General features: G+C 38.0%; 2 protein-coding genes across 2 annotated transcripts; both read right to left on the bottom strand.

Moving 5' to 3' along the window:
• Positions 1-1,709: 1,709 nt before the first annotated feature.
• LOC133524536 (ecdysone oxidase-like) lies at positions 1,710-13,815 on the bottom strand. Its single transcript, XM_061860621.1, has 3 exons — positions 13,689-13,815; positions 10,704-10,834; positions 1,710-3,921 (listed from the first exon to the last, which is right to left on the bottom strand). The coding sequence occupies exons 1-3, from the start codon at positions 13,813-13,815 to the stop codon at positions 2,296-2,298; spliced, it is 1,884 nt and encodes a 627-aa protein (XP_061716605.1). The 3' UTR covers positions 1,710-2,295.
• LOC133524515 (uncharacterized) lies at positions 6,259-10,576 on the bottom strand. Its single transcript, XM_061860592.1, has 2 exons — positions 9,022-10,576; positions 6,259-8,392 (listed from the first exon to the last, which is right to left on the bottom strand). The coding sequence occupies exons 1-2, from the start codon at positions 9,995-9,997 to the stop codon at positions 8,373-8,375; spliced, it is 996 nt and encodes a 331-aa protein (XP_061716576.1). The 5' UTR covers positions 9,998-10,576; the 3' UTR covers positions 6,259-8,372.
• Positions 13,816-20,998: the final 7,183 nt, after the last annotated feature.

Here is a 20,998-nt window from a genome sequence, read left to right as displayed (position 1 = left end):
TTCTAGTACGCCACTTGCCCCGGTCCTGAGCTAATCGCATGCAGAAGTGACGCGCAATTTTCCGAATGTCGTCCACCCAACGAGCTAGTGAAACTAACCGTGAATCATTCAAAACTGGTATGTTTTTACCTTGACTCGTTGACTTTGTGAAACGCTTTGTGGAAATGTAGGTATATCTAGGTATACTTACTTATTTATTTCCATTGACTAAATATGTGACTAGCTACGCCATCTGGCGGCGAGTAGCAAAAGCTATTGGCCAACGCTGACTGAGTACCTATGGAAGGTAAGAGGCAAATAACAGAATCTCCTTAGGCAAAAATGTTGCAAAAGTGTCCAGCTGTCAGCTATAAATAATAGTTCCATATCTCTCCAGAGTAGCTAAGAACCTAGGCGTTATTGACGGAGTGAAGTGCGCTGTCTATGATTAGATTTTTTTCTCAAGTATTCTAGGTATTATAGCGCCACCTATTTATGTTTTTTTTTGTCGGACACTTTTTGGTATTTGGAGATTCTGTTCCTATGAGTACCTATCATACGCCTAGAGGTTTTAGCTACAAAACTAAACGCGCCACGCCATTGAACTTTATTTAAATTAAGAGTATAGTAGACGGCCGCTTCTCCATATAAACGTAATTCCTATTTTCCGTCATGGATATTCAATTCAATTCAATGTCTTTATTTATCAATTTAGGCATTAACACCGCCCACCCATGAATGTCAAAAAAGTACATTTGTACAGAATTAAAATTAAATTAAACAATTATTTGTGCATCCTTTTCCAACTACGTTTTAACCGTCGTGGGTTTAAAAAAAAAAAATTATTACTCAATTTATAGTATAACCTAACCTAACTATTATCTGCGTAAAAATATATTCTCTGACAACGTATGCGTACGTGTAACTTGTTGAGCGAAATCGTATTTATCCAAGAGGCAATATCAAGATCGTATCATTCACGATGACATGTGCCTTGAATCTTTATGTCATGTCATTAAAGGTTAGATTAGACAAATCTGCGCGTCATCGTCTATATCTATAAAATATGATCCTTGTCACTTCACTGGACTTGGCTTGATATTCCATTATATTTTGAAAAAAAAAAGTAGTTACCACTGAAAGCAGATTTAAAGCATTTATTTTAATATTTTATAATACCTACTTATTCGTTCTTTGTTCAACAAAGTACAAAAAACAAAAAAATCCAAAATCTTATAAAAAAATAGGACAATTTTGGTTGCAAATGGCACATTTAACGTAAAGCGAATTGTCATTTTCATGTGACAATTGTCACCTTTGTGAAACAGCTGTCTGCCTACTTAGTAAATAATAATAACAAAATCTCCACTCATTATTTAGAACGTAAACGTGATTTTATCGTGTCACTTAGGTACTTTTATTATTAACAAACTTATATTTATCAGCACTCGTAACAAACAATGTGATCCGGATCCCTTTGTTTGACATAATTATTGAAAGTCATAATGTAATGATAGTCATATTATCATTAGTCATAACTCTGAAACCGTTAACTTTTCAGGAATTTCCTTAGATTATCCTATAGATAGGTTAGGTTAGGTTAGGTTTGTTTTATGGCAATCCTGAAAAGTTACGCGTTTCTGAGAAAAACCAAATTATGACTAACGAAAATGCGGACAAACAATACATTATGACTTAAAATTTTATGGGAAACAATAGAGACCCAATGTGATCACATCTTGCAAGTCAAGATTCGACTTCTAATTGTATCATTTTAAATATGAACATTAATGCAGAAAGTTAAAATATTAACATCAGGACTAATAATAAAAGTAGAAATGCACGCATTATAGTCCCGTTTTATGACTCAAAATGTAATTTTATTATTATCTTATCTTATTAGATATCTTATTAGATTAATTTATAGTTATTACTTTTCTGCTAAACAGTATTGCAGTCTGTTGACAGAAACCTGCTGCGACTGCTAACTCCGTTGCTGCCGCTGGTGTGCTCGCAAGTGACTGATGTATCCGAAATTGCGGACATATTGTGAGCACACCATTAATATAATTATATTGTGTTGCCGCAGGTGACCTGGCTTTTATTTGGTCACGCTTGGCATCCAGCTCCCAGCGCCACTGGGATTCAAATTCTTAGGTGATAGGTGATATAGACTGATTGTATACAGGGGGGGGGGGGGGGGTACCTATAGGTAAGTTCTTAGATAGTGTAGCAAATACTATATGGGTCGATGTATTATATTTCAAGTTATTTTTGACCATGTTAACTTGAAATAGAATAACTACATTGATTTTATCAGCCTCTTGTAACTATCTTAGCAGCATCGTTCAAGACAAAGTCAGCGACGCGCTCTCCGATGGCGATGGCTGCGGCGGCAGTGTTGCCACGAGGCAGCTTCGGCAGCACGCTGAGGTCGGCCACGCGCAGGCGCGCGACCCCGCGCACGCGCAGCTGCTCATCCAGCACGGCCCCCAGCCGCGCGCTGCCCACCGCGTGGAACACCGAGTACGTCAAGTGCCTGATGTAGCAAGTCCAGTACCCCTCACGATCTTCCAAATACTCCGGACAGCCCGGAAGCCTCAAGCGCAAGATAGACGCGTTGTGCGCCACGTACTCCGGCGTTTCTACTAGATGCTCCAGGATCGTAATGCTGCGCAGCATCTCTTCGACGTCCCGCTCGTCCGACAGGTAGTTCGGAAAAATAGCAGGGTGTTGTAAAGGATCAGTACTAGTCAGACGGATAGTACCGCGAGAGTATGGTCGAAGCACGACAGGTGTGGCCACAATTATGGCCTGGTTCTTGTTTGTGGCGCTAAGCTGTTGGATAATGTCCATGTTTAAACCTGTCGTGCTTTGAAAGGGGTTCTCGTTATCAGGTATCTGATTGTACTCTATAAACGAATGGATGAATTGTAGTGAGGGGAGCTCGCAGTCGGAGCTGTTATGAATTAGTTTGCGCTGGTCAAAGTCATAGCAATGAGAGTTGAACATCACAGTGATGTCAGTAACTCCGTTGGACGCTAACGTCCCCGTGCGCGATTTACACCACTTTATTAAATCTTGAGAATTGCTGTAAGCGCTGAAAGGATTTATTCTTGGCGCATCGTGTCCCCGAGGAACCGGTATGTATATCAGAGGTAGCACGTGATCGCTGATGTTATCGCCTACGGGTAGATCGGCACGTACAGGAATACCTAAACTATTTAAATGAGCCGCCGGTCCTATGCCGGAAAGCATCAGGATTTGCGCAGTCCCTATTGTCCCCGCTGACAGAATTACTTCTTTTCTTGCGTAAAGTCGAAGAATCCTGTTTTCCGATCCCTCTTTGTTCATAACCTCGATTCCTATCGCGTTATTGTTTTCGTCGAAGATGACACCGGTACACTGCGTATCCTTAGCAACCTTCAACACTCTCTTGACGTCGCCGCGCGCTAGGTATCCGCGCGCGGTGCTCATGCGCTCGCCTTCGTACACGTACCCAATAACTTGCGTCACCCCGATTTCTGACTCAGCGTTAACATCGGGATTAAAAGGAACATTGAGGGCTTGAAAACCTTGTGCTATTCTCGAATGCCAAGAGTTTCCGGAGTTGCCGAAGAATTCTATTTTCATAGTTCCATTGGTGTTGTGATAGGGAATAGAAGTGAGTGGTAGTTTATCCAAGTCTTGCAAGCCTTCGTACTTGAGGAAGTAAGGCTTGAGGTCTTGCCACGACCAGCCTTTCATACCAAGGTCATCGTAGTCGCGTCGATTGCCTCGCGTGTACATCATGTAATTGATACTAGTGGAGCCGCCGAGACATTTGCCGCGACTGAAGCGGCACTGTTGCTGCTGCGACGATAGGCATGAAACATTATTGGAAATGGTCGGGTACGCCCAATCATTCTCGGATCCTAGCAGCATGACAGCCATTCCAGGAATCTGTAAAAAAAATAGCGGTTGTTTGGTGGTCTGTGTATAACCGATAGGTAAGATAATTTGAAAACGTCTCGTTTCTGAAGACATCTGACGTTGCTTAAAGAGGCTGGTGTCACCTCCGGCGTCGGCGCCTCCGAATGCAAGCCATGCCGCCGCCCGAACTCATTTTTATTTACAGTCGAATGTGGAATCGCTTAGAAATGTCTGACCTTGGTTAAGAGGCTGAGGTGGCCTCCGGCGTTCATGAGCAGTAGGTACATTAGCACCGCCACCAGCTCCCAGCACTTTGTAGACGAATATTAAATTGTCTGAAAACGTCTCTTCTCTGAAGGCATCTGATCTTGGTAAAGAGACTGAGTGTTAAAGGCTGAACTATGGCCGTAGGGTCCAAATAAGTAAATTTATGAATAAAAAATGCAAAAGTACGTTCATTACGAATATTATATTGTCTAAGAAGAAAAATGTTGACATTGTTTCATGTTACCATGGAAACCAGTAAAGTTTTTAATGTTGCTATACAAACTCCATTCTGCAACATATTCCGCCAACAGAAAATAACATAACTAGGCACAAAATCAATACCTTATTAAAATTTAATATATACTACATTTTACATTAGCACCTCGTATACTTGTATTACACAGATTAATATTTAGAGTGGACTGTAATCTTTTAAGGTTTGTGTAATTGAAATTAATATAACTCTTACTAAAAACTTAATAAGTTGCTATGTAAGCAAGTTCACAAGATTGCTATGAATGTAGTTATGAAACAGTATGTAAAAGATAAGACACATTTCATAGAGCTAAATAAACATTTTAAACATTAGATGCGACCAGCATCCACATATTAAACATATAGTATATGACTACCTACTTTCAGTTATAAATTAAGTATAAGTACAATTCAGTAGGATAATTAGCCATAAAACTTAACTAAAATATCAAAATAGCAATATATAACATTTTTTTAAACATTATTCATCTAAAGGCAGTATACAAACTTTGGTAATGGATGTTGTATGAACCTTACCATTTGCCTTTTTTACTTCTAAGGCTCTTACCTTCCCATCCTGACCTGGAAACACCTTGGTCACTCTAGCCATAGGCCAAGTCATAGGCGGAGTATCTATTTCACGCAAGATAACTAGATCACCTACTTTAATATTAGGCAAGGTAGCCTTCCATTTAGGACGGTTTTGTAAGACATTTAGGTATTGCTTAGACCAATATCGCCAAAAGTGCTGCTGCAGAGCAGTACATTTCCGCCAAAACTTTAATCTATTATCAGGTAAGTTTGTGATATCCTGTTCAGGATAGCAAGTTAAGGGCGCACCGGTTAAGAAATGTCCTGGCGTTAAATAGGAGAGATCCTCGATGTCTGATGACATTGGTGTGATCGGCCTTGAGTTCAAAATGCTCTCAATTTGAACTAGCGCAGTGTACAGAAGTTCATATGTTAAAACATGTGAGCCCAACATTCTTTTCAAATGATATTTAACACTTTTTACTGCGGCCTCCCATAGACCACCAAACACTGGAGAGTAACTCGGTATGAAATGGAATGTTGTTCCCATTTTTGCAGTTACATTTTGAACTTGAATTTGATGACATTTATTGTTATTTAATTTATATAGCTCAGACAACTGAGTACTAGCCGACTTAAAAGTAGCGGCATTATCACAATACACCTCTGTTGGAACATTACGTCTCGCAATAAATCGTTTAAAGCTAGCCAAGAATGTATCAGTGGTCAGATCTGACACTAACTCTAAATGTATGGCTTTGGTAACAAAACACACATATACAGCAATATAACCTTTAGTAGTGACAACACTTCTCACTCTTGACTGCTTTATTAGGATTGGGCCTGCAAAGTCTATTCCAACCTTAGCAAAAACACGATCTATGCTGACTCTACCAGCGGGCAATGAACCCATCAGCTGTTTTGCTGTTAGACCTTTTAATCTAAAACATGTGAGACATTTATTCACAAACTTTTTTACCAATCTCAAACCATTAACTATATAATAACGTTGACTTAAATTGCAAAGTACCTCTTTCTGACTGGCATGTAAAAGTTTTAAATGTTCATTTTCAATAATAAGGTAAGTTACCTTAGATTCTTTTGGTAAGATTATCTGATGCTTATGGCTATAAGGTAAGGAGGAGTGTTGCAAACGTCCACCTATTCTGAGAATACCGTTAGCATCAATGAAGGGGTTGACAGATTGTAAATATGACGAAACCTGCCTACCTGCCCGCAAAGAGGCCATCTCGTTGTCAAAGAACTTACTTTGTTCATTTTTTATAAAGAAATGCAATGCCTTAGTTGCCTCGCTAAATGTAATGAAATTAAGCTTTATCTTTTGAGAACCCGGCCTTACATTTTTATAGAATCTTTGTATGTACGCAAGCACGTTAACTGCCTTATTTATGTTAGAGAACTTATCTAACAAATAATTTGCAAGAGAAGCCGATCGATATGATGCCATACACACCGGCTTGGAACCATCAGCATGCTTGATCTCTGGTAAGTTGTCAGGTAAGTTATCACTATCACCGGTGAATTTATACTCAGGATCAGACATGCTATCTGGACCACTCCACCACAGCTGGTTACTTTGTAGTTCACTAGGTTTTACACCTCGACTCAAACAATCAGAAGGATTGAGGTCTGTTTTTATATACAACCATTGGAAACCCTTTGTATATTCGTTAATTAATTTGACTCTATTAGCAACATAAGCATTTAGTTTTGTTGGATCCGTTTTTTGCCATGCCAAAACAACCTGAGAATCACTGAAAAGATGCACACTTTTAATAGATATTTTTTTACTTAATGTATTGTATGCTCTCAAGCATAATTTTGCCATCAAAAGGGATGCATTTAATTCTAATCGTGGCACAGTCAATTTCTTGTCTTTACACGCAATGCGATTTTTAGAACAAAGAAGCGACATAGTTACTTTGCCATGCTTGTCAGTGACTCTTAAATAAATCGCTGCCCCATAAGCAGTAATAGAGGCATCACCAAATGCTACTAGCTGAGCAGACTGAATGTTATCAACAGTAACATTTCGTTTTATTTTAATTTCTTTCATTGCCTGCAAATCATTATAAAATTCAAGCCATTCTTTTAGTAAAATAGGTGAGGGCACAGAGTCCCAGTCGGAACAAGCCTGAGCTATTTTTTGCATAATTATTTTGGCTTGGACGAAAACGGGTCCAGCCAGACCTAACGGGTCATAGAACTGGCTTATGTAGCTTAAAATATGTCTTTTTGTGTTAGGGACATTTTTTGACACTGGACATGAAAGTTTAAAAGAATCTGAGTTGATATCTAACTTTAAACCTAAAGTTTTGATGTCCTTATTCAGTTCCAGCTCCCCAACAACCTGCTGTTCTGCTGGAATATTTGTCAAAATTGTAGGGTCATTAGCCGCCCATTTATGTAATGTAAAATTACCTTTAGTAAGTAATTCTATCAACTGGGTTTGAGTGTCAACAATCTTTGTCAAACTATCCTCTGTATGAATGATATCATCTACATATGTAGAGTTAAGTATTGCCGAACTGGCTAGAGGATATTGCCTCTCAAATTTCGTAGCCAGCTCGTTCAAGCATCTTGTTGAAAGATAACTTGATGACTTCATTCCATAGCAAACTGTATTTAGCTGAATACATTTTACTGACTCATTAGGAGTGTCTCGCCAGAGAATGTTTTGCAAAGATCGCTGATCTTTTTGTACTAAAATATTTCGGAACATACGCCTGATATCACAAACAATAAAATATTTGTGCACTCTAAATGACAACAGTATATCAAACAGCTCCTGTTGAACAATTGGCCCATTCATTAAAATATTATTCAATGATATCTTATTACTCGTTAACATAGATCCATCTAAGACTACCCGTAGCTTGGTACTTACTGCATCCGGCCTTAAAACAGCTGAATGTCCCATAAAGTACACAGGATCTTTAGTAAGATCATATGAAGAAATGTCAACATATGACCCATGACCTAAGTCGAGATATTCATGTATGAAATCCTTATAACCTTCATACAACTTTTGATCCTTTTGAAATCTCTTTTCAAGATTATAAAATCTCTTTAGAGCTAGCCCGAATGAATCCCCCAATGTATTATTCACATCATAGATAGGTATCTTTAATGGCAATGAAACTGTAAATTGATTGTCTTCAAGTATGACAGTTTCAGTAAACAATTTTTCGCACTGTTGTTGTTCAGATGTATGTTCCGCATATATTTCGGGTACCTTTCCTGTTTGCCAAAAATTGGACATAGTATCGCGTATATCGGTTTGACATTCTTGACAGAAAAGCGTAACAGCAGGTCGTTTAAGAATAGAAGATGGGACATCACCTCCTACTACGTAACCAAACTGTGTGTGAACCAAGCTGGGTGCGGCATCAGGATCGCGCAGCTCCTCAGGCTGCGACAACAGGCACTGAAAAAAGATATTTGCAGCTAATAAAATATCTATCTGACTTGGAACATGGAAGGAGTCATCGGCTAATGTTATATTTTCAGGGATCACAATCTTTGAAATATCAATTTCAGTTTGTGGCAACATTTCGTTAGTAAATTTTTCTACCACTAACAGATTTGTTTGTGTTTTATATGGATAAACACATGAGAAAATATCCAGTTGCAAACTATGTTTGATAGATTTTTCTTTTAGGGTTACACCAGATATTGTAGAACCTGGCAAGAGTGGATAACCTAGTTCCCTTGCAAGCTTTGCTGTAATAAAAGAATTCTGAGATGCACAGTCAAGCATCGCTTTAACAATGATCTCCTTGCCACTTTTCGAAACTACTTTGACTTTTGCCGTTGGCAACAACACCAGTGTCTTTTTATTAATGTTAGTTAGTGACACCGATGGTTTCTCTTCATTCACATGAAGTAGAGAGTTGTGGGGTTCCTTGCACTCCTTACATTTAAAATGAAATTTGCACTTTCCTAGGTGAATATTAAGACATATCTTGCAAAGCTTTGTTTCCTTTACAAAACCTAGTCGTTCCGATATGGAAGCAAGAGCAAATTTAGGGCATGCATATAATTTGTGTTCCTTACCGCAGTACAGACAGCCTTGGGATGCTTTGGTAGTGACAAACGATGATGATGTCACCTTCACTGGAGCTACTTTGTTAGCAGCACAGCTTGCTGTGTCACCCCGTCCCTCACTGTTCTCTAGGGCAAGGGCCCGACCTTCTACAAATTTCAAAAAATCGTTAAAGGTTGGCTGTTTTGTGGAATCCCTATGCAAAAAATACTCTCGGTTAGTCAACGGGTCAAGTTTTTTATTTAATAGGCAAATGAGAATGCTGTCCCATTTTTCAATGGCCTCGTCAAGGTTTTTTAATGCAGCTAAATGCTGTTTTGTAATTGAAATCAATGAGCGTAAAGCACTAGGACTTGACTTAGTTAGCACTGGCAACTCAAACAAAGCATTAATGTGCTCATTGATGATTTTGTATTTATTATCGTACCTGTCAGCTAAAATTTTTAGAGCTTCCGAATAACTTTGACCGATGACAGGTAAGTTTTTGACTAAATCAAATGCTTCAGATTTTAAGAAGCTTCTCAGGTAGAAAAACTTTTGTATACAATCAAACCCTTCATTATTGTGCACAAGTGCAGTAAACATTTCAATAAACGGTCTATAATCTGTATATTTACCAGTAAATGTAGGTATTTGTATATTGGGTAACTTAACTTTTGACGCAACTTGAGGCGACGCTGCCGGTAAAGCGCCAGCGCCCGAGGTGGGTCCAGGTCCAGACAAATCTGAAATACGTTGGCGCATCGCGGCGACGCATTCATAGTATGTTGTTTCTATCGGTACGGGATCTTCCTCATCCCCTATCTGCAGGCTGAGATCTTCGTATTCATTAAATGCCACCTGGGCCCTCTCGACCATCAATTGTAACATTTGCTTATCATTAATATAGGAGGCATCCATTTTATTTTTGATACGAGTTAATGTCGCTTTTCTTGAGCCTCGGCGTGCTATAAGCTCACGCTTTATTTGTTCTTCGGTTTTTTCCATATTGTTATACAGACCACACTATGCATATATAACAACTTTTCGTGCACAATCACAAATTGACGTGACGGCAATAGTAATAACCAGATTTTTAAGATGTTTGTCACCAAAATCACTCAATAATATCGGGAAAGGAACAATTCACAAACACATTTAAAAACCAAAAACGTTACTTGTTATTCCATTCCACGCGCGGGCTCGCTGCGCAGTGAGTGGTGATGCGTTTATGGAACGCGTTGCTCCCGGCTCGTCGAACGCTGCAATGGTACAGCACAATGGCGGCACCTACAAAATCGGCTACGCCAGACGAGACGAAAGAAAAATTTTTCGTGCTTCTTAGAATCCGCTTCGACGCACTTGATTTTATTTACTTACAGTTCCCGACTCAAAAGGACCATGTTAAAGGCTGAACTATGGCCGTAGGGTCCAAATAAGTAAATTTATGAATTAAAAATGCAAAAGTACGTTCATTACGAATATTATATTGTCTAAGAAGAAAAATGTTGACATTGTTTCATGTTACCATGGAAACCAGTAAAGTTTTTAATGTTGCTATACAAACTCCATTCTGCAACACTGAGGTAACCTCCGACGTCCACGAGCAGCCGCCGCCGAGCACGAAACGTGACGCCGCCGGCGCGCCACCGCCGCCAGTACATAGTCAAATGTGGAATTGTCTGGAAACATCTCATCTTTGAAATTATCTGACCTTGGTAAAGAGACTGGGGTCGCCGCCGGCGTCCACGAGCAAGACATAGGCGCCGGCGAGCGCGAGTCGCGCCGCCGCGGGTGCGCCGCCGCCGCCCGCACCCACCACTATGTAGTCGAATGTGGAATTGTCTGGAAACAACCCCTTTCCAATTACCAACTCGCATTTAGAGTCAAAGCAGTGATATTATACAACTATAGATAGGTTATACTAATACTTGAAGAGCACAAAAAATACTTCCATGTTATTTCTATAGCTACGAAGAAATCTATTATTTTTATTAATTTTCGAATTCTATCCATCTTTATCATACTCGTTGTTGAACATAAGCTTGTCTCTTTCTCTTTCGGTGCGCGGGAGCTCGTTAGCACGTGCACGTCTTGCCCATTTGTCACAAGGTAAGCGATTCAATTTTGGAACACCTATACCCTTGAGTTATAAATGAAAGTCAAAGTCAAAATTATCTTTATAGGGACCATGCGCGTTGGAGGGTCTGCCATCTTGTGGACTGAATCGGAACCATAAACATGTACATTTACACGTCACGTGTTTTCTTGTGCATAGTAGGTTCTGTCATCTTGTGGGCTACATCGGAACAATAAACGTCACAATTACGCCTCGCGCCAAAAATCTGACGGCGCCTGTGCTGCCTCCTTAAGTTCATGCACTCTCCCTATTAAATTAGGCCGGGCGTGACGCTCGATAACAAAAGAACATGATTCAAATATTTGATTTTAGTGTACTTATACCTGTGTTCGTCTGTATGTGTGAACGGTACATACACGCGTCATTGTGTGACTAAGTTGGCTAGGGCTGGCCGCCGACCGTTGGATAACCCGACCGAATTACCTACGTAAAGGAACAAAATGTATAGGATTCTCCAATTGTTGAATTGACATGGTCGGTTCGTAATTCAAAGTCAACTACATAATAATTGTAATTAATTAATTGTTTTTATAGTCTGGCAAACGAAACTTCTTAGTCCATAAGAACCAGAAAAATAATACTCATCCCTTTCTTTTGGATGCTAGTACTAGCTTTAGACAAAGTCAGTATGATTCTCTCTTTCTATGTTCGAAATGTGACAGTCCTGGGCCAAACTATATCCATTTTATAGCATACTATATTTTAATTTATTAATTTTAACTTTATTGCACAATATAACAAATAAAGTACAAATGGCGGACTTAATACCTAAAGGCATTTTCTACCAGTCAACCATCAGGCTTAACAGAAACAGTAGTAGGTGCAGGCATTAAACAAAAAAAAACAGAATAAGTAACTTAAAACAAGCAATATAGCGATACATAATATATACTAACGGTAATAAACTTACATAAATATACTATAATTTAATATACATACATATATATTAATTTATGTACCCAGTGCAAAAAATACTAATATGACTACGATGGACAATTAACCAGAGAGCTTGTAACATACGTCGCTTAAACGTGAGCTTGGTTTAAGCCTGTCTGATGTTGAGTGGGAGATCATTCCAAAGCCGGATATATTGTTAATTATTAAAATGAAAAAACGAACGCGAATATCCCGAGCAACAAGTTCTTTTTTGTGACAGATAGCAATAAATAGGCAATTTCTATACTTTAGGCATTTAAATAAAAGTAAACAAACAATTTGTACATTTTCGGGTAGTTATAACATTTATTGGTTAACCGACAAAATTCAAAACCGCCTGGATCGGTCACTGAACGACCTGACTTTAAACCTACATTATTTGATCATGTAATATTTTCATCTACCTTCAACTGGCTTAAGGAGGAGCTTAAACAAAGGTTTAAATACCTAGTATAGATAAATAGATACAGAGTATAGATATGAAAAGAGTGTAAAACGAAAAATAAAACATTTATGAGGGACATCTGTGTATGACATGAATGTTGGCTAACATTCACAAATTCAACGAACAGATTGATAAAAATCGGTGGGTGTTTATAATCACACATCTTACACTGTGTTGTTCTTTAAAATGCATTTGCCTTTCCGAGAAATTTTCGTTTTAATAAAATAAAAAAAACGTTCCGTTATCGCGTTGCTAACCGAACGGAGATTCCGTCAAGATTCCGTCAGGCTGCTGTCGAGGGGCGAGGTAATTCAATTCGGGGCGGGGCAGTGCCTGGCTGTTCAGTATGATAATACTATTACTTATTTTCTGCGAGGTTATTGACGTTGCCACGGTGTTGATAGGCTATCGAAATTAGTCGTCATCCGAATTTTAACCGTGATTGTGGTTGGTCAGTGCCTCCAAGCTGCAAAACTGTGTTGGGTACTACGTCGGAGGACAGTCGGTGAGTGTTCTGTGCAACCCATTATTGAACAATAATGCCGTAAACGAGGGTAGTTTCTCGCCTCCCCTGCCGACACCGGCGCCTGTAGTCTGCACCGGTCCGTCAACGCAAGCTCCTGACAATTCTTCTCGGTACGGAGTAAAACATGTCGAGCGTTTTTGACTTAAAATACTTAGTGACCCGTTTTTAACATATTTATTATATCGTCAGCCATCTTTTGACGATATAAGGCCGGTGTGTTGTATACACTTACAGAGTGCTTGTTACTTTGGAAATAGCGTGACTTTTACACATGGTCTGCCCTAAGCCAAAATATAAGACCCAAATTTGTCGGTTAAGCTAGAATTTTTTCAACGATCTATTTTGTTTTATCGCAAATGATTTGAATATAAAAATATTGTAAACGACAGATTTGACGACCGGTTTGGCCTAGTGGGTAGTGATCGACCCTGCCTACGAAGCTGATGGTCCCGGGTTCAAATCCTGGTAAGGGCATTTATTCGTGTGATGAACATGGATATTTGTTCCCGAGTCATGGGTGTTTTCTATGTATTTAAGTGTTTATAAATATTTATATATTATATATATCGTTGTCTAAGTACCCTCAACACAAGCCTTATTGAGCTTACTTAGTCAATTTGTGTAATAATGTCCTATTTTTTTTTTGTATTACCTTGAAGTATAGTGTCATTATAATAACCGCCGGTGCAGTAACTTTGTTCGGAGTCATTGGTGAGTTCTTCCAGCTGTGACCCACCAGCCAGCATGAGGAGTAGGAGCCACGCCAGTTGCTGCCACATCGCGAGCCTGAAATTATACAAACCGTCACCTTCTTAATAATTTCCTACTTTTTTGGTACACCTTGTGTATTTAAATACATAGAAACTACCAAAATAAAATATTTATGCTCAACACCCTTGCTGGGTTTTGTACCCAGGATCTCCGTCTTCGTAGCAGGGTCACCATCGACTAGGCTAAAATACGTCTTGATTTATTGTCCTTAGCTAAAAGCTACGAGTAATAATAATAATTAGCTACCTATAAAAAGTTTTTGTCAAAAATTTCATATTCATTTGCTGACTGTACTTTTCTTTCCACGGGCAACTAATACTCATCGAGACGATTCTATGTACCCCAAACACAATTAGTTTGCGTTGTTCACGGAGTTCCCTTAGTCACCTCCTGTCTCCATCATTAGATCAGCTCCATATCATCATAATATTGCATTGTCATCCACTTGCATGTGGACCTGACCTTTTTAATGATAAGTTGAGTGTTTGTGCTCGAAAATATCCGAATATTTAAATATCTTTCTCAGCGTCCCTAGACTAATTCGCGTTTCTTTTTATCTGTGCATTTGTAAAATATGATTTTGTGTAGGTATATGTTTTGACATGTTTTTTCCATATCATGGCATTTGGCCTCCGCTGTGAGCCGGACATGTGTTTAAAAATAAATATAATAGATAAATAAATAAATAAAAGCCTTTTATTTCATGCAAAGAATAAAAGTACTTACATAATTTTTAAGGTGGGAAGAAACTAAAATTAATTTAAAAAGTAAAAGGAATTACTATGTGTTGATACTACAGGTGCCCTCTTGTGGATTTTTATTGAACTAGCTGTTTGTGGCTGATACTAGCCGTTACCTTATATCAATTAGTTCGATAGTTGTCAATTTGCTTCCAATGATTTTCAACAGATGGCGTTAGTTTCTTGGGGTAGTCTTGAAAATTATTTAATTATTTTTGATATATTTTCACGAAATTTAATGTAAAATAATCTACGATTAAGTTAATATTCACGTTTCGCCTTTCTGGTATTTGTCTTTTTCTCCTTAGTCTCTGTTTCTTCGGTGTATGTGCGTAAAACGCACTGTTAAAGTAAAAAAAAAACACAACCGCCGTATTTCACTGTTTTTTTTTATACTTTCCAGACGTTGTTAGGTTTTATCCACACTGTATGTTATGATTTAATTGTTTGTTCACCACTTTTTTTATATTTCACTGAGTTTGTAGCACAAAATTTAATTTTACGATCGTAAATAGCACGGAAACGATGTAAACATTGGTTCACTAGCGCCGCCACCTCTAAAAATAAATAAATAATAATAAATATGTATGCAAAATTTCAGCTCTATAGGAAATCGGGAAGTGGGACAAAATTAGCTTCCAAGATTTAGCCCACACTAACATACATACATACTAACAGGGCAAGTGAAATAAAAGCTTGTAAAAAGCTAAAAATTAAAAGAAAGCGTGTCACATACCTTATGTCCGGTACCCCTTAAAATTAGCTAAACTAAGTTTGAGCAAGATGGCTACAAGCACTCAAATATCAAGCAACACCAATTGTATACACTCCGAATGCCAGGTCTTGAACTGAACGAACTGTGTCTCGAGTTCCCAGATCACTTACCAGATGAACACAAGACAACTGACGCTTACCGGTTTAACTATAATATGCATCTTGCTCCCATAATAATAAGAGCGTCTCCATTTCAGATCAGGCAAAAATGTAGCACTTAAAACTTTTGCGTTTTGAACACATATATTGAATCATTCTTTTTAGTGGGTCTATCACGAATTAATTTTGTTTAAGTACCTTTATTTTGGACGTTTCACAGGTTAGGTATACAAGTTTTGTTCTCAGATGGTTTGATGTCCCAGCAAAATGTCTGTACTTTATACTCCTCACAATCTTGAGATGATATTTGATAATGATAACACTGCAGTTTTCACCAGAATAACCATTTATTGATAAGATGATAGATAGTGGCTTAATGAATACACTCAGCGGCGGTCGGACATGTGCTGGCTCAAAGTAGGATAAAGGCACCAGTGCTCAGCCATGCACCAGTGGTCAGCCTTTCTTGCTTATTTTTGCTTGTAAATATCAAAGTTTTTCAGATTTTCATGCCAAAAGTTAGTGATTATAGATTGATAAAGTATGAATTGAAAAGTAACTTACTTTTTAAAAGAATTGTCTAGCATAAACCACAACACTACTACAAAGAAATGAAGGGATATGTGATATGCGCCATTTTTTTTTGGAGTGTCACATGGTATTTTGATTAGACGTTACCAGCCGAAATGTGATATTTTTTTAAAAGAATGTGCACTGCTTCACATAATTAATATTTAATTTATCTGGAAAAAGTAAAAAACTAATATAAATCCATATTAAAATAATATTTTTAAGGGGGCTGCCTATCGGGAACTACTTTTTTGTACAAAATTCAATAGTCAGCCACCCCTGGCCGACTACTGGGTTTAGGGCAGTAATTTTAAAAAGGTCGTAAACCCAGAAGTCAGCCGAGGGAGGCTGTCCATAGGTTTCAAGATTTTTATTTATTTTCAAATGCAAATGTAAGTCGTTAATTCAAGCACCTGTAAATATTTACATTATTATCATTTTATTTCATTGAAATACATCGAATACCCAGTAGTCATCCTGTGGATGATCACTGGACTCTGAAACCACGGAACTCAGAACCCATTAGTCAGCCGTTAAAATGGGATGGCTGGACACTGGGTACTTAAAGGCTGTGTATTGGTAGACAGGGGGCTGATTACAGGCAAAAAGGCCCTTTCATTATATTTAATGAAATATTTCCAAAAGCTAAATAAAATTACGTTGTATTCTTTATAAAAATTAAACTTTATTAAATTATTGAAGAGTAAAAACATTCATAATTACATTCATACGTTTGTCGTAGAGTGACCAATACTCTAAGAGCACTTTATCGGTTCAAACATTTTCTCCCGACCTGCACCAAGACTCTTCTTGTCCAAGCCCTCGTTCTGCCCATCCTGGATTATGCTGATGTGTGTTACAGCAATCTCTCACAAGCTTACCTAACCAAGTTCGATCGGTTACTTAACAATTGCATCCGGTTTGTCTTTGGACTCCGAAAATACGACCATATCTCTGCTTATCGCAAAAAACTTAACTGGCTCCCTATTCGTGAACGTCGATCCTTGCGTATTCTCTGCACTTTGTTTACAATTTTATTTAATCCTTCAGCCCCTGATTACCTTCGTTCCAAATTCAAATTTGTTACTCCGCGCCCCGGCACCGATCTCCGAACCTCCCGTAGCCTTCAACTTATTGTCCCTCGACATCGTACAGGTTTCATGTCGAACTCCTTCAACATTCAGGCAATCCGGCTGTGGAATGATCTTCCTCTCTCTATGAGACAAGCCCAGAACAAATTCTCCTTCAAGCGCATGTTGCGCAAGCATCTGTTTGACAAGTTCAAAGGTCGTCCTCATGATGTTTCACAATGGGTATATATTTATATATGTATGTATTTATATTTATGTATCATATTATTTATGTACGTATAATTTTATATAGGTAATTTTGTGATTTTTTTTTTGTCATTTTACTCTGTATTCTGATCCTGCACCAATTAGGATCTTTCGGTTTGGCTCATGGTTGACTGGTAGAGAATGCCTTCTGGCATTAAGTCCGCCATTTGTACTCTTCATGTATTGTGCAATAAAGTTTAAATAAATAAATAATTCTTATTGGTCAATTAGTGGGCAAATGAGACGTTCTTGAACATAATAAAAAATTCGTAAAAAGGCTGACTACTGGTGCCTTTACCCTAGGTAGTAATAAGTTTATGCTATGTGACGGAAAGTGCTTACGGGCGAAAATTTAATCTTTTCGGAGTCGGCATTTGTTGGTGGTTTGAGACGGTAGGCCTACCACTGGTTAGTTCGTCGTCGCTCACGGTTCTAAAAAAAGCACCTTGACAATACTTTTTTTTTATACTTTAACAACCGTCTGAGTTGAGTGGTTGATATACAAGATGTAACAAGGGGATCCGCTTAAGGCCATATTCAGTAACGTATCCTGATTAGAAAAAAAATAATTATAATAGTATAATTGGTGGTTAATGGGTAAAGGAAAGATTAGGTACCAGGTTTGAATCCAGGGCTATCGTGTGATCGCGTTGTAAGTAATGGTAAGTACGAGTACAGGTTTTTTGCTTGAATAACTGTATAAGTCCATCCTAGAGCAGCTGAAAATCACAACACGGCTCTCTACAATATATCAAGAACGCGCAAGCTTTATTAGTCATATTGTGGTCATATCATGCGGTCTAAAAAGCATGACCTAGAAAGGCAGATTATCTTTGGTCAAGTGGATGGCAAGCGTGCACAAGGAAGAGCACCCGAGGTTTTCCCGAGGGTCTACAGTATGGGGTTCTTCAAAACAGGAGTGTACAGGTTTTTAAAGGGTCGGCAACGCGTATGTAACACCTCTGGAGTTGCAGGCGTCCATAGGCTGCGGTGACTGCTTACCATCAGGCGGGCCGTCTGCTTGTTTACCACCGTCGTGGTATATAAAAAAAGAAAAGAGAAAAAAATCTGATGGTGTGAAGAGGGTGGTTGGCGGCAACATGCAGTGCGTGTCCCATATGGCTTATGACCGCACAATATGGAGACGGAGCATATATGGTCGCGATCCTCAGCAATGAGGGACCGAGGAAGAAAATTAAATTAAATTAAATTAAATCATCATTTATTTCAGGCATTTACAGCCCATATATGTGTTATTAACATACAAAGTAAAAAATAAAAATTAATGATAAGACTTACAGCTATATGAAAAAGAATTAAAAGAACTGTACAGCATTTAATTTTTATTGTCGATACAGCATGTAGTTAGGTAGGTACGTTTTTTCCCTTTTAAGGTTAGATTGCAATAAAATAACATAGTAAACAAGATAACATTCTTCGCAAAGTTTATCAGCCATTGCTAACTATTCGGCGAAATGTATTTGATCGCAATTTTTATTATTTATGTTTTGTAAACAATTAACAGGCCAATTCTAACGCACACCTGGCACGCCCGCGCGAATAACAGCTAACTGATATGATTCCAATATCGTGAAAATATCGGTTTGATGTCAGTGTATGTTCGAATTGGCCTGTACCTAGTTATAATAGAAAATCAGATGAAACGAGTACGAAAAAGAGACTTGATTTGTTGATTATTCACATATTTTATTATGAGTAATTTTCTGTTTTTAATGTATACATTCGTATCATTATCTTTTTAAGTCTTTTTATCTTATTTATTTCATCTTCTTGTTCTGTGTATGTGAGCTTTATGGAATAAATGTCATTTCTTTATTTCTTTCAAATTAATAAAATGTTAAAACTTATACTAGATTGACAATAATTTAGCATCACAGAAAATATCCAAGAATAATTTGACTTGTTCCCTGCTACACTAAAATTTTCCTCAAGTAAAGTGATCTTCTTATTCCTGTAATTTATTCGTGCACTACCTGTTTCTAAAGTTTTCTGTTCTTTATATCCTTCTACCCTAAAGTTGTCTGGAAAAGATCGCTCACAGCAGCTCAAATCCTCTGGGGAAATACAGTATGATTTCACGCCACTGAAACTTATTGTGCAATATGCACTCCAACTGGAAAAGACGATTGTGCACATACTGAGGCGCCAAGCAAGTAAATAATTTATTTGCATAATATAGTGTACAGTAAGTGTACGATAGTTTCCCCATACAAACGTAACCCTCATTTTCCTGGTGTTTTTACACAATATATGATGTATTTTAAGCACAGCTGTGCCCGCATGTTTGATTTTTTCGATTTCGAAAAATAGATAACGTACAATTTTTTTAAAGTTCTTGACACTTATAATAATAAAAAATTTCACAATCGGGCATAGTTGTGGTTGATATACATCAAATTACGTCAAAATAGTTACAATAATATTAATATCCAGAAAGGAAAATGGGGTATACGTTTGTATGGAATAGCAATTACGGGATAGTCGTCCACTTTCGCCTACAGTTACCATCAACAAACTAACCGGTGTCCCAATGTGTATGAACAATAACAGATTTTAAAAAACTTAGATAGTTATTAATATTTGCACGAAATAGTTGAACCAAATTGTACCTATTTTGTTAATGTCATGTTAACGTATCTCTAAGTGAGTTTCTATGGTTTGTTGTCTAGACAACTGTGAGTACCTACGCTTACGATGCGTCTCTATGACTCCGTACCGTCACCGTTTTTAAGCAGCGATTTGGTCGCACCTTAATGCGGTTACAAACGTTACTAATTTTATCAAAGAAATGGACAGTGACATCGTCCGCGTTAAGGCCACAGCAGTAATGTCGCAACAGTAATGCAGTTGCTATCCGAACGTCAACTTTAGCTGACCACTTATTTCCATAAAAAAATATAACTAGTAGCGCCCTCTATAGGTGAGTAACAAAAGCCTTTGCCAATGCCGTCAGAAAACCTATCAAATGCAAGGTTTGCAGCTGCATTACTGTTGTGGCATAGACACAGTCGATGTTACTTTTGCTTCTTTGTGCGCTGTCGCTTGATAAAACGAGTGACGAATTAAACATTCTATCATCGCAGCAGTAACTCGGCAACGAACGACACTCATTTTATTAAAGCAGTAATGATACCAGTGTTGCCAGGTGAGTGGAAGAAAATTATCGTACTTTAGTGTCAAAATTATCGTACCGATGAAAAAATTATCGTACACCTATCAAAAATGCACTACTCCCAAAATTTATTGCAAAATAAGCATACATGTCCAATGAATAATTAAACAAAAACGCAATTTTCGTCTAAATTGCCCAAAAATCAGTTTTAAAATTTTGTATTTTTGTGATTGATCCAAACGGTTTGAATTAAATTTCGACATTTTTGACGTAAACAAAGGAGCCGAACACCCAAAAGGTGCTAACTGTAGCCTATTTCTCAAGGAAAGTGTCTTATTTTGCTTCCAAAACTATACTTTTTTGGTGGCATCGTCTAAGGGCTGAAATTATCGTACATTTGCGTACGATAATGCTCTTTGGATCGTACATCGTACCGGAGCCCAAATTATCGTACGTGTACGACAATTATCGTACGCCTGGCAACACTGAATGATACAACAGTTACTTGTCATCTTTAGCTGACCACTTATTTTCATTG

This window comes from Cydia pomonella, chromosome 13 (genome assembly GCF_033807575.1).
Source record: "Cydia pomonella isolate Wapato2018A chromosome 13, ilCydPomo1, whole genome shotgun sequence".
In the NCBI taxonomy this organism is placed as follows: Eukaryota; Metazoa; Arthropoda; class Insecta; order Lepidoptera; family Tortricidae; genus Cydia; species Cydia pomonella.
Note: the sequence above shows the minus strand (reverse complement) of the source record. Positions and strands in the feature narration are given on the sequence as shown.

Bases quoted from the DNA above. Each gene is read 5' to 3' on its own strand.
- LOC133524515 (XM_061860592.1), bottom strand. From the start codon at position 9,997: ATGGAAAAAACCGAAGAACAAATAAAGCGTGAGCTTATAGCACGCCGA. The intron at 8,393-9,021 runs GTAAGGAACACA...ATCTTTTTTCAG, and splicing joins CCAAGGCTGTCTGTACTGCG to TGCCTGTTGTCGCAGCCTGA.
- LOC133524536 (XM_061860621.1), bottom strand. From the start codon at position 13,815: ATGTGGCAGCAACTGGCGTGGCTCCTACTCCTCATGCTGGCTGGTGGG. The intron at 10,835-13,688 runs GTAATACAAAAA...GGTTGTTTCCAG, and splicing joins TAATGACACTATACTTCAAG to ACAATTCCACATTCGACTAC. The intron at 3,922-10,703 runs GTCAGATAATTT...TTTTTTTTACAG, and splicing joins ACCCCAGTCTCTTTACCAAG to ATTCCTGGAATGGCTGTCAT.